The sequence below is a fragment of the Fusarium flagelliforme genome, assembly GCF_020744385.1.
Source record: "Fusarium flagelliforme strain FIESC 12 MPI-CAGE-AA-0113 chromosome Unknown B0J16scaffold_2, whole genome shotgun sequence".
NCBI lineage: Eukaryota > Fungi > Ascomycota > Sordariomycetes > Hypocreales > Nectriaceae > Fusarium > Fusarium flagelliforme.
In genome coordinates, this window is record NW_025763504.1 from 5739003 (window position 1) to 5754206 (window position 15204).

Sequence of the window (15204 nt, forward strand, 5' to 3'; positions counted from 1 at the left end):
CCCGCTTGGATGCCGTCCCCACCAATTGTAATTGGAAGATGCAGTATTAGCAGCTTGAATTTCAGTTGCAGGCGCGGGTACAGCAACGGGTACAGGTACAGGTACAGGTACCACGATCAGAGGCTGCGCGACGTGCAGGAGCTTGTTAATAAAAAGTCAAGACTCCTCCCGCATTTTTCTTCACCTTTACGAAACTTCACCACATCATCGTCACTTGCTTCTACTTCTTCACTATCTTCTACTACCTTCAAAATGTCTTCCGAGGAGATCACCCACCCTACCATCGTCGGTATGTTTATGTTTATGTTTTTGTTCCCTTCCTTCATTCTTTTCCATTCTGCTGCCCCGCGTTGCGCTGCCCCTCTCTCATGATGATCATACGCATGGCTTGCTTTTTGCTCTCGCCAGTTGCTACGAGAATACGAGGCCTGTGCCACGAAAGTCAAGCTCGTCATATTGCAATTGATACTCTCAGCTTGCTGCGATCATCATGAACAATAGAGAGCTCTTGACTTTCTGTCTTCTCCTCCATCGCAACCCGCCCACCTTGAGAGCAGCCCAAGCGTCCTACCAAAATTCCCCTCAAAAAACCTCACAATCATCCATATTCAGCAATTGACTAACTTTTCCTCTAGATGGCTGGTTCCGAGAGATCTCGGACATGTGGCCCGGTAAGCAAACTCAATGCGTCCAAATCTACCAACTCAATTCTTATCCAACCATGCAGGCCATGCCATGACCCTCCGCGTTGAGAAGGTCCTCGCCCACGAGAAGAGCAAGTACCAGGACGTCCTCATCTTCAAGTCCACCGACTTCGGCAACGTCCTTGTCCTCGACAACGTCATCCAGGCCACCGAGCGCGATGAGTTCTCCTACCAGGAGATGATTGCCCACCTGGCCCTCAACTCCCACCCCAACCCCAAGAAGGTCCTTGTCATTGGTGGTGGTGACGGTGGTGTCCTCCGTGAGATCGTCAAGCACGACTGTGTTGAGGAGGCCACCCTCTGCGACATTGACGAGGCTGTTATCCGTCTCTCCAAGGAGCACCTCAAGGGCATGGCCGTCGGCTTCGAGCACCCCAAGTCCAAGACCCACGTTGGCGATGGTTTCAAGTTCCTCGACGATTACAAGAACGAGTTCGACGTCATCATCACTGACTCCTCCGACCCCGATGGTCCCGCCGAGGCTCTCTTCCAGAAGAGCTACTTCCAGCTCCTCCACGACGCTCTCCGTGAGGGCGGTGTCATTACTACTCAAGGTTGTATGTTCCCTATTTTCTTGAGGAAAGTCACTGGCGTCCCTAGGAACGGCAGAATCAGGGACCCCTGCAAGGTCAAAGTTGATCAGCGTAGAAGGGCTCTCCCTCGATGGGTACACCACGTACCGCTTCCATCCTAGGGACTGCCAGAAGCTAGTGCTGCTTTCCCAGCTCTGCTTCCGGTAGTCCCGCGATAGCATGTGTTTCGTTCAACGGTCCACGTCTGCCGCGCTCCGTCCGGCTGCGTTGTGTTCTGCTGTTCCTGAACCGCCATTTTCTTATTCTACTGCGCCGTAGTTTCTCTATGGACCACACTGACTCGTTGACTCACAGCCGAGAGCCCCTGGCTTCACCTCCCCCTCATCGCTCGTCTCAAGAAGGACTGCGGTGCCATCTTCCCCGTCGCCGAGTACGCCTACACCACCATCCCCACCTACCCCTCTGGTCAGATCGGCTTCATGGTCTGCTCCAAGGACCCCAAGGCCGACGTCAAGAACCCCCTCCGATCCTGGTCCAAGGAGGAGGAGGATGAGAAGTGCCGATACTACTCTTCTGAGATCCACAAGGCCGCTTTCGTCCTTCCCAAGTTCGCCCAGAAGGCTCTTGAGTAAGGTTCTTTACACACGACCAAGGAGAGATGCAGTTTGGTATAGTTGGCTACGTTTATGAGTTTACGCAGGCAAGGGATCAATGGGGATAAAAAAGGCCATGGTGGCCGCATAGATACACCCGGACGCAAAGGTATATATGCGCTCCGAAAAGGAAACAAAAAAGACTCGGGCGTTACTGCGAGTCGTGAAATAGAGGATTTTTGGTCTCTATATTATGAGATATCTCCTGCTCATACTTGGTGATTTAAACTTGCTTATACATGCTTTTTTTTGGGGGGGGAATGAACATTGGCTTAGGACGCTTGATTTAGTCTTAAGGCTCCTCAAACTGAATCTTACCCTCGCTCACATCTGGGTATACGTCAAATCTTCGCTGGGTGTTAAGCGGAATGTTCTTCCTCGCTTCTGTGATCTTATCAGGGTCAAGTTCCCAGTCAACGGTCGTCTCCTTTTCATCTGCCTCAACCTGCACTTGAGCCATTGGGTCCGCGACAAGACTGTGGCCATAAGCAGGGTAACCTGTTTCGGCGCGGGCGGGACTGCACAGAGCTACGTAGAGCTGGTTGTCTGCAGCACGAGCTCGTCCCAGCAGCTGCCAATGCAGGGGTCCAGTTGTAGTGTTGAAAGCACCAGGGTAGATGAGTGCAAAGGCACCCTTTCGAGCTGCGATAGTGGCTAGCTCAGGGAAGCGTACGTCGTAGCAGATGGCGACGGCAATCTTTCCGTACTCAGGTAGGTCGACGAGCGTCACCTTGTTACCGGGACTGAGGATGTCTGACTCGCGGAATGTCATCTTGCCGGGAATGTCAATATCGAAAAGATGCACCTTGCGATGTGTGTCCAGCAAAGCACCATCAGGTCCGAAAATCAGAGTTGTGTTGTAGTATTTCTTGGTATCCGGACTGTATTCGGGGATAGAGCCACCGACTAGGTAGACCTTGTTATCGGCAGCCATCGCAGAGAGGGCGTGATAAGAGGGCGCATCATTTTGGGATGGTGGACTGGGCAGCAGAGTCTCTGCGTACTGAGGGAAGTGGTCTGTTCCGTATGGCGAATTGAAGCATTCTGGCAGAACAACAATCTTTGCGCCTGATGAAGCTGCACGAGCAACGTGAGATGCTGCGCTATCGAGATTGGCCTTCTTGTCTGATCCAGAAGCGAGCTGGATAAGAGAGAGCTTGACACGCTGTTTGAGAACGGGAGCTGTAGTGGACGACATCTTGCGAATGATGGAAGGCGCTGTACGCTGAAGCAGTGAGAGAGGAGTGGGCGATGATGTGAAAGATCGAGCTGTTAATGCAAGTCGACGGAATGCAGTTCTCATTTTATTAATAAAGGTAGTGAGAAGATGGAGATGGCGAATGTCATGAAGATGGGAGGGACTTGGTGGAGGCCGGCATCGGGATTCGGATTTGATGATGCAAGTGGGGGTGGGGTTCATAGTACATTAAGACATGACGCGGGGCAATCCCAAGCTCTGCTATTCGTTCATAGTTTCGATATCATATAGGGATGAGAGATAGAACCCTTTTCTTGCAGTATGGCTGAATAAGAGTCCTCATCCACGGATTACCGGCTCAAGTTTGGGTTAAAGTGAGAATGTCTGAAGAGATCGCCAACTATTTGATAGAGCTTTCTTTGGCAGAATGGATACAATGAATGTGCCAAACGTTCACGTAAGATAATAGCCACCAAATACTTTACTGATGATTATCGGTGCATTGGAACATCAACTGTTCCTATAAAATTCAACTTGTAAAGAGAGAGCTAGCCGCTGGTTATTGCTCCCATAGCGACAACTTCATCCTCCCAGAAAAACATATCAAGACTCAAAATGAGAGACTCCTTTCACAAACGACCGCCATAATCACAATTCTAACCCCTTTGAACCACTGTCGCTATAAATCAAATCCCAAGGTATCTCGAACTAATGATTGAGTGTGCACACTTGTAGTCGTATCCGACTGTCCCTTACATGTACTGAGATACATTTAAAGGCAGGGCCGGGTTTGGCCTTGCCATGAGTGAAGCCCCTTAGGAGCGACGGCCATAAACACTGAAGCCACCAGAGCTTCCGTGAGAATGGTCAGGCTTGCCATCCTTTGAAGGAGGAGGTGGTGGAGGAGCAGCACCCCCTTGAGCCTGAGGGAGAGAGGTTCCATTAGCGAGATAGCTGTATGAGACTCTGCGAAGTTTTGTTCCATAGCAGGCCTGGCATGATTCACTGGTTTTCAGTTAGCCAGGCTGAACAGTATAAAGAGAATATGATGACTGACCCTCCGCGCTGGAAAGAGCCGGAGCATAGGTCACAGGTAATCCAAGTCATGTTTTGATCGTCAAAGACATAGGATGAAAGAGATGAAGACATTGTGTTTGAGATCAGGAATGATTCGGGTTCGTGATATTGAAGCTTGGTAGTGGTTCTGAATACCCTTGTTTCAAGTTTTTTATTACGACTCCAGGAAAGGTCGATGATATATATATAGCCAGCTATATATGGGCGACAACCGAAGCAAGCAAACCAAACAGCTTAACTGCATCATACCACGATCTATCTTTGCAACGCCAACCAACACACCGCCTCTGCAAACGATATGAAGCCGCGATTCGATACAGAGGCGTCGTTTTATCATGCCTGTCAGAGTCGGTAGCCGCTGTCATGATGCCGGCTGCAACCGGGTCTCGTGGTGACGATCAGTCAAGTATGCTTGGTTGCCTTAATCGGGCTCGAATCCCTAAACAATCATATCGAAACGAGTTCGTGCCCGATTATAGAGGCGCTCAACTGAGCTGAGATGGTAATTCTCACATCTGCCGTCGTGAATTTGGGCCTCAATCCTGGGTGCATATCCCCACACCAAATCTGCCGGCCATGAGCTGCAGCACATGGTTGACCGAATCCCAGCAGTTTGTGGCTTTGATGCTACATGCAGCTTCCCCTTCGGTCTGCACCAAAAACGCCTCCTGAACCGCGTCGTCGGTGATTTATATGGGGATTAAATCCCTCGAGGTCTTGACCGGTTACGAACGCACTCAGCAAATTGGAGCCCATGCTGACCAAGCCTCACGGCTTGCTGCATGATCGCAAGGTTGTGCCTCATAACCCCAAGCTCTCGCGACAAACCAGAGCCTTAGAAAAAGTCACTTCGGCTCAATTAACGCAGCTTTCGCGGGTAGCGACAGGATGCCAACTCTCAAATAGAAGTGATATTGCTTGCATGCCTAATTAAGTGCAGCAGCCATGATATGAGACTGCTGGCTCCCCGCCCGTTCTGGAGGATATTCTGGAAAACGTAGATGGGGTGGGTGTGACATATTGTTTTCGAGGGATAGATGTGCTAGGTGTCGTGAAATGTCAGCTGAAGCCTTGCCTGCAATGATGATGAGGCGTTCAGAGGCGAAAGGTTTACCATCATGTGTGGAAGTGTTCCTGTTTGAAGGCTTGATGTGATAGACATCATTAGCAGCGGGTTTCGTCGTTGATGTGTAGTTTCAAGGTGTAGGAAGCCATGGGAGGAACGCGGCCTTGGCTATTATGCGGTGTCTGCCCCGTCTCTTATCCGGTGCAACCTCCCGATGAGCATCGGGCCTGTTCAGCCGGCGTCGTTTGAAAGTTGACCGACTTTCCTTTTGCTAACCCGCGCCCTTGGCTATTTGCTGCATCCGACAGTCCCAAAGGCCGTCCCGAAATAAGACCAGATACATGAGGCCACGACATCGGTTTGAACATGCCACTCTTGTACACCCATCGATAATCTGACCGGTCAAAAACCAACTCTTCCCCGTCGGTCAAGCCAACTCCGAAAATAACGGGCTACGGACCATAATTTTGTTGGTTCTTCTTGATACGCGGAACCGTACACCTCTCCGGCTCTGCTTTTTTTTTTTTTTTTGTGTTACCCTCACTATTCAAAGCTGCAACGCCAAGCACACCATCGTTTGCCCACCAACAGTTTGTCATGGACTGAAGAACTTTGACCAATCTCAATATCGATCAATGCCGGGTCTGGCCTTTGCTCGGCTTAAGATTTCGGCGGCAAGGAGAAACTACTCAAAGTCTGACCACCACACTTGTGAATACTAGCAATATCAGAACGCGATAATGGGTACACCATCCGCCAGATAGGCAAAGCTATCGAAGATAGCGATGGTCAAGATGTAGATCCTGGACATGTCGCGCGAATTGTCTTGCAGATTCTTTTGCCAGTGTGACATATGCCCTTTATCTCAACGTTCGAGGCCATGCACATTCGACCTTCAGCTTATAAGGTGCAACTCAATGACGTCTATGCTCATCAGAGGACTGTCAGATGACCTTGACAAAGGATAAGGCCCGTCTGTTACCAATCAGAGACGACACGATATGATCTGTGTTATCTCTGTGGTGATCAATCTGGATTTTGGACCTCGAAGTGGGCGGCGGAGATGCAATATCGGTGATTTGATCAGCTTGTGGCATACATCGTTGGTGTCGGTTATGCTGAGGCACCTGGCCCGGTGAGTCAGGATAGATTGCATGCCTGCCTGTGATAGCAAACTGAGGGAGGAACCTCTGTTGCCAACCTTTGTTGACAGTGATGGGGAAATGACAAAGGAGAAAGAGAAGCATATTCTGATTACTCAAATATGACTTGTTCGAATGTCTCAAAACTTCCGAAATGCCAGGGTCAAGAAGTGGTATTCATTTGCAACGGTGTTGCACGGCATCTGGACCTGCGTCTGTAATATCGTAGTTGAGTGATCTGATGATATGATGATATGATCCGAGGGTGGTTTGAAATTGGCAAACTTGGGTCAAGATCTTCTTCAAAACGAATATGGCGTAATATCTCCAGCCTGCCAACTCTCTTTCTGAACTCACCAAGGAGAGTCAAACAACAAATTGGCACCGAATGCTGGTCTGCTCTTCAAGATGACCGCACTTGCAGCTAGATTGAAGTATGATCATTACCATTCTCCGTCAACAAAGCCAGAAGAGTCTCGATATGGTGTGTATGATCGAGCTGAGTATTGGCAAGTCCACTTGTTTTTGCAGGAGCGTACTGTTGGCAATAGCGTAAGGCAACCACTGGAGCATGGATGCTCGGGATGAACGAGCTGCTCGGCGCGGCGTTACTGAACTGCAGAGGCGGGTGATGGCATGGACGAAACTTCGATGAGCCTGTGTGACTGGTTACACAACGTACGCCCATATGACATAATGACGATTCTTGCTGGCAAGCAAAGCTCATGCTGTTCTTGGCAGAACCCTGTTAATCATTCCCTATTTTCGTGTCGCATGACTGCCAGAGGTCGATTCGTAGGTAGCTTCTGTTCACGATATCTGCACTTGCACTTGCACTTTCACCGAGGTGAGTGAGTGCGTAGGGTAACACATGGTATGAGTGAGAGATGTAAGTGGTATGTATGTGTATTTGAGTAATTTTGTTGTCTTGATTAACACGATAATCAGAATGAAGGAGAAATATTATTTTTGATGGAGAGAAGATGATGGTTACTGATTGATCATGTCATGGCAGGTGGATAGGGCAGGAACTCCTTCCCCAGATGGTCGTTGGGAGAGCATCGGGTACATGCATAACCCGTTTCCTGCATACCACTCCGCGTCCTCGTGCTGCGCTGCGCGGTGGAGAGTCTTGGGAGTTAGGAATAGTTAGGATTTACAGATTCAGCTGTGTTTTGGTTTTATTTCCTAGCCAGTCTCATTTATTAAAAGGTCCCTTGTGGACTTCTTCTGCCATGAGCTGAGCTCTAAGCGACTGATTTACCGTCTTCAAAATGTCTGTCATTCTCTGTACAGGTAATTGCGACATCTACCCTCCCATCCTCCATCTAAGCTAACCCATGTCGCAGCTGGATACGATCATACCATCAGGTTCGATGCGACGCGCCTTTTTGACCAGCTCACATTGACTGACCCTTTGCGTTAAGATTCTGGGAGGCTCTATCGGGTATCTGTTCGCGTACAATTCAACATCCTGATTCCCAAGTGAACCGCCTCTGCATCTCCCCCGACAAACGATACCTCGCCGCCGCTGGTCACCACACCGTCAAGCTCTACGATATCAAATCCACGAATCCAAACCCACTGTTGACTTTCGAGGGACATACCGGCAACATTACAGGCGTCGCTTTTCATTGTGAGGGAAAATGGATGGTTACTAGCTCCGAAGACGGCACTGTCAAGATCTGGGAGACAAGGACTGGATCGATCCAAAGAAGCTATAACCATGGCTGCCCGGCGAACGATGTCGTAATCCACCCGAATCAGGGTGAGATTATCAGTTGCGACAGGTCGGGAAGTGTCAGAGTATGGGATCTGGCCGAGAACAACTGTTCCCATGAACTCATCCCAGAGGAGGACGTCTCAGTCTCTAGCGTCACCGTAGCCAGCGATGGATCTCTGTTGTGCGCCGCGAACAATGCGGTAAGTAACGTGACGCCACCTGATCTTCATCTCTAATCGTTTAACAGGGCAACGTATTCGTGTGGAACCTCATCCAGAGCTTCGACCGCACACAGCTGGTGCCTGTCACCCACTTCAACGCCCATAAGGAATATATCACTCGTATTCTTCTATCTCCAGACGTCAAGAAGCTTGCGACGTGTAGCGCAGACCATACGGCCAAGATTTGGGAAGTCAAGAACATCGAACCAACTCCAGACCAAGAGCCCAAGCCCTATCCCCTGGAGGCCACTCTTACCGGCCACCAACGCTGGGTATGGGACTGCGCTTTCAGCGCTGACTCCGCATACCTTGTAACTGCCTGCTCTGACCATTACGCGCGATTATGGGAGCTGCATAGTCAGCAGATCATTAGACAGTACAACGGACACCACAGAGGAGCCGTTTGTGTTGCGCTGAACGATTACTCGGAAACGCGATAATGTGGTTGGTTATATGGAGCATGATACAGGACTATATTCAAGCTCATGTTTGACAGGAGAATGGCGTTGGGTCGATGTTTGTAAGATGGATCGGATATCACTGTTTTGAGATTTGTAAACTTCATAGACAGGCATATGTGCCATACCGCGAAGTGAATACATGAATGTACCAACTAAATCCCTTGGTATAGAACAAATATCGTCAAAAGACCTGATCATACTGGCCTGAATATTCTCAAGGAATTCTCGTTTCCCTAACAGCTACCGGTAAGGTGTCTCATCACTAACCATCGAACCGGTACTTGTTGGCCACCACTACAATCCTGCAACGGACAATCTGGGCATTTTCACAATTGAGGAGACCATAAAAGCAGAATAATAGTTTCATTTCATGTTTGGTCCAAGATCCAACGAACTCCTGGCCTTTCGTAGATACGCGTGGGTGTTAACAACTTGCTAGACAAAGTAACCATCAAAACTCCTTAAAAGTCCTCCTTGTCGAGACGCTCCTGAGCGTTCTTCTTGGCCTCGTCAGAAACGTTGGGGTTGTTCAGGGTGCTGTGTCATTGTCAGCATCCAGTCGAACAGAAGGTGAAGAGTAACGTACGCCTTGAGGCCACCAGCAACATTGTTGGGGTTCTTCTCCTGGTTGTCATCGGCCTTGGCGACTGGATACTATTAGCAAAGGTTTTGATGAGATTTTAGAGGCAAAACTTACCATCACCACCGTTGAAATCCTTCTCGAGGACCCCGCGAGAGTGCTCCTTGGTCTCCTCAGGAACGTTGGGGTTGTTGATAGCAGCCTTGTGACCGCCGGCGACTTGAGCATCAGTCATTTTGAAGGTGTTGTACAGTTGGTAAATATGTAGAAGTTTGTTGTGGTAGCTGTTGCTTGAGAGTTGTGAATGTGTTGATGAGAAGAGAAGGTCGAGCTGAGGAGGAATATCAGGACCTTCTTATAGACATTTCTCAACACATATTTGTTCATTAATCGCCGATTTCTCATAGAGCCAACGGGAACATCATATCACTGGATTGACGCAATTGACAATCTTCTCGATCGGCCGGGCTCCTTTCACTCACTACATGATTGCCGGCAAGCTGCTTCCCCTGGGCCGGCTTGCATGATTAATCGACATATCTAGCGATACAAATTGCTTCAAGCAATCGGTTGGGCGAATATTGCTTCTCAAGTGGTGACGTGTAGGCCGTCCATTGTACAGGGGATATCACGGGCAACTGCTTTGATCCTGGTGTTGAAGCGTGATGAGCGACATAAGTTTCCACGATTGCAAGATCGCTGGCCACCAGGAACAAAGATCCCGGGGTAATTTGCAAAAACCACACTGGTTAGATCAATGAAAGAAGTCCGATTTGGTTGGGACTAACCACCAGCCCTACATAGATCTCCCCTTGCAGATCTTCACGAGGATGCAATACAAAGTAGACAATGATTTCGACGAAGGCCATAAGGCGACGAGTTCAACTAATAATGCAATCTTGTTTAGCCTTTGGCTTTATCGATATCCATTTCAGGAGTCTGATAGCGTACTAATGTCCCAATCCGCATACCTGGATGTGATCCTCTCTGAACTAGAGAGTCATGACGCATCAACTCTACTTTTGTCAAACATTTGTTTCCAAACATCCGCAGACAGCCAGGAGTTCACGGCTGGCCGCTGTAATAACTCGGAAACCAAAAAGCAAATATATTGCAGAAAATGGTCTGTGCCTGTCTGATGAATCATTGACGCGGATCATGGCATCAAGACATGTTGAAAGAGTCAATGATTGGGATGACATCGCGTGATCCCGTGGAAGAACGGGACTCAACAGATTGAAGAGTATTTATCTGTCAAAGGAATCAAGATTTAGGAATTGATGAAATTGGACTAGCCAAGTCCTGCTCCTAGATAATGGAATGCTCTGGTTTACACAGGTAGTATACTCGTTATCAACGGCATCCCGCATACCCTTAGGACTTAAGAGGATACTGTGAAAGTGAATCCCTAAGCTTTGGAATGTACAGGATGACCCAAGAGCCTATCCTAAAGTGTCGTGGTACAACTTGATGACTTCGTCTCTGTACTCGCGGCGGCCAGGTATTGCGACACCTAAAGGACAAGTATAAGCTAGGAGAGGAAGGTGTTAGAATTCGATAGAATCTGATTATATCAGTCGGTGATTTTACAAATTCGGTGACAATCATGGATTTGATCGACCCGTCAACTTTTTGTTTTGGCCTCGTGGTTGGTCAAGGGTAAGTTTGACAGTCGGTCAGCTTGCGTGATCGACAAGAAAGCTGAGGATATCTTTCGGACAAATCCGACAAAAGGGATATCAAAGGGGATCATCACGAAGGAAAATTTCGATTGCTTCTGCCGAGGAATGTGTAGAAGATGGGTTGAAGCCGAGGACTCGAATCGACGATCAAACAGCACTGCATTCTGTGTCGTTGAGCTCGTGGATGATTCTGAAACCTGCAGACCAATCAAAATGCGTACCAGCTTCGTCCATTGATCCGAAACTTAGACGAAACCACAATCAACAACACTAACTGGCCATGTTCTACTGTCTGCACTGCAGTAGCGGGCCCAGTCTCGTGGTTAGCAAGACATTCTATGTAGATCCATCTTGCTGTATGCATCACCAGTAGCGTATCGGCGTGTCCGCGTCAAAGGAGACGAATCATAGTACAAAGATGGTCTTTGCGGCTCTTGGCCATGCGTCTATAGAGAAACCCCATATCTTGAACTGGGTCCCTCCTTTCAGGGTTCATGATGATCAAGGGAGGGAAGAGGCCTCGATGACCATCTGTGGCTGGCCCGTAAATGACGTTGCATCAGAACTTAAAGTCTCCATACCCAGCTGGACAGGGATCCTCGCCAAGAAGCACCGAGTGACCGGGTCGACATGTGGGCTTTTTCTCCGTAGCGGTGACAATGAATTAATGATGGATGGGTGAGAAGAGAAGTTGAATGATAACCGGATGGTCGCTTGTCAGCGCGGGAGTGCGGCTAAACGCACTGACCATGCGGGGAGGTACACTAAGCGAAGCGAAGCGACATGGCGCCACGCTTAGCTCAATTTGGGTGGTCAAAGCCACTTGGTTCCCCTACAAGCCAGCAAAAGCCCCCTGTAAGAATAGTGTCCTTAGTGGATAGAAATCCCCTAGGGCGAGGCTGAGTCGACGACCCGCCAGCCACGTCTACGCCTTCGCCTCCAGTAATATTTTTAGAAAGCACTTTCCTCTGCCAGAATCTGCCCTTGGTTTCAATCTAAACCTCCACACTATCATCATTTCTGACTTTTCATAGGCCTCACAGGGCTGATCCGTGAGCCCTTCTTGTTGAAACAAAAACGCACGAGCCTCGTGTTCACTGCTTTACATTCACTCCCTTTGTGGTCCAGAGTCTAGAACGCAGGGGGAAAGCTTGATTGCATCATCACCATCACCGTCATCATGGAATCCACAGACGAGAAGCCACCAGTCTTCAATTACATTCTCAGCTTCATTCTCGTCGGGCTTGCATGGGGCTTCACTACCCCTTTCATCCGTCGAGCCGCGCAGTCGCATAATCCACCTGCCCATCCGGTACTCGAGAGCCCATCTGTTCAGTCTAGCTGGCTCAAGTCCAAGGTTTATGGAGCATTCTTTGCGGTCGTTGATCTGTTGAAGAACCCTCGCTATGCAATTCCATTGGTTCTTAACCTAACGGGAAGTGTATGGTTCTTCCTGCTCATTGGACAGGCTGGTAAGTTTATGGCTTTTGATCTTTCATGTCAAGTTCTGTCAGGGGGTGTCGATCGCGGATAGACTACCGTTGACACTTCGCCACGCCGAGGCCTTAATCGCTAATGACGACAACCTTTAGAACTTAGCTTGACTGTTCCTATTGTAAACACACTGGCGTTTCTCTTTACCGTTCTCGGTGATTGGTACGTCGATGGTAAAGTTATCAGCAAAGGTAAGCATTTCTCGTGTTGGTTCTTTAATATCAAACACTAATACCTCTTCAAGATACTGCTGCTGGGATGGGTCTCATGTTGGTTGGCATTGGCTTGTGTGTCCAGAGCAAGCGTTAATAGAGTAACACCCATATAAATCATAAGTAACCTAATCTAGTTAAACATACTTGCTCTACATACATGAGATCGCATTGTTCGGATTGGTTACCAACCTTGTTGAGGTTATGCAAGAGAGACTCCACTTCGATAGGTACTCCTTAGAACTACACATTTGTTGGTAGTAATACCAGTTGAACACATTTGAGCAATTGTAATGGACATGACCAGAGAAATTGTGTTGGAATAATAGTCAATATTTATTCATCTGCTCCAGGCAGTTCAAAGGAGCCCAGCCCCGTACATCTCCATACCTAGGTCCTATCAAACCAGGAGGATACTCTTCCTCTATCTAAACTGATGCTTATGCTAGATGCAACATCAATCCTGTACCGTTTATAACAGGCATGTAAACAAACCATGACTCGTAAGGTCATGAAAGAAATAACAAACAGGTTTATCCTTTGCGCAAAAAGTCATACCCCAAACCGCAACTCTCCCCCTTAATAAATCGGTCGTCAAAAAGGTTGGTCAAGAATGGTAGAAGTCGTAAGGGAAAGAATCTCATGATTAGCGTAGACGTGGGCGTTGCTTTTGGTCTTGATCTTCGTCTCTCGTTCGTCACAATAGTTGCTCTTGGGGTATCGTAGATCGTAGTCGCTTTGTGTCGTCTCCCTTGATCCCAGTTCACCTGCGTGCTCGGAGCCAGCGTTGCACACTTCGTAGACTGGGATCTTCGGCCGTCCAGCGACCCATTTGCTCATCCGAGGCCTTGAGCTCGTTGTAAATTACTTCGTCGGCGACTGCTGAGAGCTCCTAAGAAGTTAGTAAGGGGTAACCGGTGAGCCATAGAGTATTTTCTTACCGCTCGTAGCTGACGGTCGCAAGCCTGGAGTTGAGACTGATTTCTAGAGTTTGGTACGCCGCCCTGCAGCACCTGTTTTCTATACTCAACCCATCGTTGCGCCGCTGCCTGTCGGAGATAGATCTTTTGCCCTTCGTGCCGTCTTGAGTATGCGTCCAGGAGTACCCTGCCAACTGTTAGAATTCGAATTACCCTATCACTGCTCAGGAAAACATACTGCTTAAGCTCAGCCTTCATTTGCTCTTGCTCGCCCCCAGGGGGAGTAGGCACACTGGTGTCTGCACCACATTCCAGAATGTGTTGTCCATCTAGTGCACATTGTCGAAGAGCGGCCCAGCCTTCAGTGTAGTACTCCGCTGTGTCATCAGGGTCGACAGGCGCAGCAGCTATGTAGTACTGCAGTGTTCGGAAATCAGAGAGAACTTCAGCAACTCGCATTGTGCGGTATTCGTTTACTATAAAGTAACTCGCGTGTCAGTTTCTCAAGTCTGGCCAGCGTGAAGCTTGTGGTGCAGAGATGCCAATTGACCTCTTGGTATGTGTCAAGGGGGCCAGATTTAACTTACATCCGTCCATAATTTCCCGCGTCCTTTAATTATCAGGATAGTTTTGTAAAGTCAAAGGGTGATCAGACTAGCTGGAACACAAATTATGACAGAACCAAAGGTCGTAGAAAAGCTGATAGATAGAGTCGTAAAGATTTTAAGGGAAGTAAATTTGAGATCCGAGTCGGAATGTAGACGGCGGTGGTAAAGTTTGATAGGAGAAATAGGCAAGGAGATATTATAGAGACGTTGTCATGTCGATCACTTAGTAGAACAGTTGAGAGAAGCCGGTCTTTCAATGCTTGGTTGACTGGACAAACAATCAACCATCCGCCAGAACTGGGCATCCTTTTTGTATATCGTGATGGTCGTCGAAGGCCTCCCAGATGTCCATCAAGAGACAACAGGAAGAGTTGCAAGAAGCTCTTGGTCCAGAAAAGTCTCCATCTTCCTTAGCCTAGCTTCCTAACTGACACCGCACGGTAGCTCAAGCTTGCCAATGTAATGTCGTGCTCCACCAACGGGAGCGAACGGCTACTAGATCCAAGGGGGGATACCACCCGAATGTCAAGCACCACCCCTCTCTCTTCCCAGTCCAAGGCCGCTATGGCACACATGAGAGGCTCGGCAACTAGAGCCAGCCTTTTGAGACAGAAGTCATGGGCCACCAGTGAGAGTTCCATGATGAGCCTCCACTCGGAACGACCCTTTCCAAGCTCAAAAAGATGAACGACCCTAGGCCAGCTGGTGGCAAAGGTTAGTGTCGTCGAATCGAACTCAAGGTCGAAGCCTTGCCCTCAGCCCTACCCCTACAATACCCCTGGGCGCATACATGTATGTACATGCAGACAGCGATGCACCATGCAGGACCAGGACCCGAGGAATCAAGAGCCCCATGTATGTGGCACGTCATTGTAGGGTACAGTACATGATGGTGTTGAGGGTCAGAGGGTGCGGTCGTTTTCCAGCCAC

At 48.8% G+C, this 15204-nt stretch overlaps 7 protein-coding genes across 7 annotated transcripts; 3 read left to right on the plus strand and 4 right to left on the minus strand.

Moving 5' to 3' along the window:
• Nucleotides 1-252: 252 nt before the first annotated feature.
• B0J16DRAFT_395495 (spermidine synthase) lies at nucleotides 253-2147 on the plus strand (the record flags this gene model as incomplete). Its single annotated transcript, XM_046132200.1, has 4 exons — nucleotides 253-289; nucleotides 636-671; nucleotides 728-1261; nucleotides 1592-2147. The coding sequence occupies 4 exons, from the start codon at nucleotides 253-255 to the stop codon at nucleotides 1867-1869; spliced, it is 885 nt and encodes a 294-aa protein (XP_045987513.1). The 3' UTR covers nucleotides 1870-2147.
• Nucleotides 2148-2182: 35 nt separating this feature from the next.
• B0J16DRAFT_354339 (carbon-nitrogen hydrolase) lies at nucleotides 2183-3088 on the minus strand (the record flags this gene model as incomplete). The annotated part of the gene is made up of 1 exon (XM_046129365.1): nucleotides 2183-3088. One exon carries the CDS (start codon nucleotides 3086-3088, stop codon nucleotides 2183-2185), a length of 906 nt encoding a protein of 301 aa, XP_045987514.1.
• Nucleotides 3089-3606: 518 nt separating this feature from the next.
• On the minus strand, nucleotides 3607-4650 carry B0J16DRAFT_82705 (uncharacterized protein). The gene is made up of 2 exons (XM_046134528.1): nucleotides 4146-4650; nucleotides 3607-4093 (listed from the first exon to the last, which is right to left on the minus strand). The coding sequence occupies exons 1-2, from the start codon at nucleotides 4235-4237 to the stop codon at nucleotides 3904-3906; spliced, it is 282 nt and encodes a 93-aa protein (XP_045987515.1). The 5' UTR covers nucleotides 4238-4650; the 3' UTR covers nucleotides 3607-3903.
• A 2871-nt stretch (nucleotides 4651-7521) lies between these two features.
• Nucleotides 7522-9017, plus strand: B0J16DRAFT_335627 (WD40-repeat-containing domain protein). The gene is made up of 4 exons (XM_046127098.1): nucleotides 7522-7669; nucleotides 7723-7744; nucleotides 7801-8296; nucleotides 8344-9017. The coding sequence occupies exons 1-4, from the start codon at nucleotides 7648-7650 to the stop codon at nucleotides 8755-8757; spliced, it is 954 nt and encodes a 317-aa protein (XP_045987516.1). The 5' UTR covers nucleotides 7522-7647; the 3' UTR covers nucleotides 8758-9017.
• A 117-nt stretch (nucleotides 9018-9134) lies between these two features.
• On the minus strand, nucleotides 9135-9933 carry B0J16DRAFT_82771 (Conidiation protein 6-domain-containing protein). Its single transcript, XM_046134529.1, has 3 exons — nucleotides 9476-9933; nucleotides 9365-9425; nucleotides 9135-9315 (listed from the first exon to the last, which is right to left on the minus strand). Exons 1-3 carry the CDS (start codon nucleotides 9591-9593, stop codon nucleotides 9240-9242), a joined length of 255 nt encoding a protein of 84 aa, XP_045987517.1. The 5' UTR covers nucleotides 9594-9933; the 3' UTR covers nucleotides 9135-9239.
• A 2038-nt stretch (nucleotides 9934-11971) lies between these two features.
• Nucleotides 11972-13056, plus strand: B0J16DRAFT_335632 (uncharacterized protein). Its single transcript, XM_046127099.1, has 3 exons — nucleotides 11972-12512; nucleotides 12633-12725; nucleotides 12779-13056. Exons 1-3 carry the CDS (start codon nucleotides 12221-12223, stop codon nucleotides 12841-12843), a joined length of 450 nt encoding a protein of 149 aa, XP_045987518.1. The 5' UTR covers nucleotides 11972-12220; the 3' UTR covers nucleotides 12844-13056.
• A 3-nt stretch (nucleotides 13057-13059) lies between these two features.
• Nucleotides 13060-14473, minus strand: B0J16DRAFT_82794 (uncharacterized protein). Its single transcript, XM_046134530.1, has 4 exons — nucleotides 14254-14473; nucleotides 13905-14142; nucleotides 13688-13853; nucleotides 13060-13638 (listed from the first exon to the last, which is right to left on the minus strand). Exons 1-4 carry the CDS (start codon nucleotides 14261-14263, stop codon nucleotides 13510-13512), a joined length of 543 nt encoding a protein of 180 aa, XP_045987519.1. The 5' UTR covers nucleotides 14264-14473; the 3' UTR covers nucleotides 13060-13509.
• Between the last annotated feature and the right edge of the window lie 731 nt (nucleotides 14474-15204).

What these genes read in the sequence shown, in the direction of transcription:
- B0J16DRAFT_82771 (XM_046134529.1), bottom strand. Translation starts at nt 9,593, where the DNA reads ATGACTGATGCTCAAGTCGCCGGCGGTCACAAGGCTGCTATCAACAAC. An exon ending in GGATTTCAACGGTGGTGATG is followed by an intron (nt 9,426 to 9,475) that starts GTAAGTTTTGCC and finishes AATAGTATCCAG; the next exon opens with TCGCCAAGGCCGATGACAAC. An exon ending in GTTGCTGGTGGCCTCAAGGC is followed by an intron (nt 9,316 to 9,364) that starts GTACGTTACTCT and finishes ACAATGACACAG; the next exon opens with CACCCTGAACAACCCCAACG.
- B0J16DRAFT_335632 (XM_046127099.1), top strand. Translation starts at nt 12,221, where the DNA reads ATGGAATCCACAGACGAGAAGCCACCAGTCTTCAATTACATTCTCAGC. An exon ending in CCTGCTCATTGGACAGGCTG is followed by an intron (nt 12,513 to 12,632) that starts GTAAGTTTATGG and finishes GACAACCTTTAG; the next exon opens with AACTTAGCTTGACTGTTCCT. An exon ending in TGGTAAAGTTATCAGCAAAG is followed by an intron (nt 12,726 to 12,778) that starts GTAAGCATTTCT and finishes TACCTCTTCAAG; the next exon opens with ATACTGCTGCTGGGATGGGT.
- B0J16DRAFT_82705 (XM_046134528.1), bottom strand. Translation starts at nt 4,237, where the DNA reads ATGTCTTCATCTCTTTCATCCTATGTCTTTGACGATCAAAACATGACT. An exon ending in GGCTCTTTCCAGCGCGGAGG is followed by an intron (nt 4,094 to 4,145) that starts GTCAGTCATCAT and finishes ACTGAAAACCAG; the next exon opens with TGAATCATGCCAGGCCTGCT.
- B0J16DRAFT_82794 (XM_046134530.1), bottom strand. An exon ending in ATGAAGGCTGAGCTTAAGCA is followed by an intron (nt 13,854 to 13,904) that starts GTATGTTTTCCT and finishes AACAGTTGGCAG; the next exon opens with GGTACTCCTGGACGCATACT. An exon ending in GCGACCGTCAGCTACGAGCG is followed by an intron (nt 13,639 to 13,687) that starts GTAAGAAAATAC and finishes CTAACTTCTTAG; the next exon opens with GAGCTCTCAGCAGTCGCCGA.
- B0J16DRAFT_335627 (XM_046127098.1), top strand. Translation starts at nt 7,648, where the DNA reads ATGTCTGTCATTCTCTGTACAG. An exon ending in GGATACGATCATACCATCAG is followed by an intron (nt 7,745 to 7,800) that starts GTTCGATGCGAC and finishes CTTTGCGTTAAG; the next exon opens with ATTCTGGGAGGCTCTATCGG. An exon ending in TGTGCGCCGCGAACAATGCG is followed by an intron (nt 8,297 to 8,343) that starts GTAAGTAACGTG and finishes ATCGTTTAACAG; the next exon opens with GGCAACGTATTCGTGTGGAA.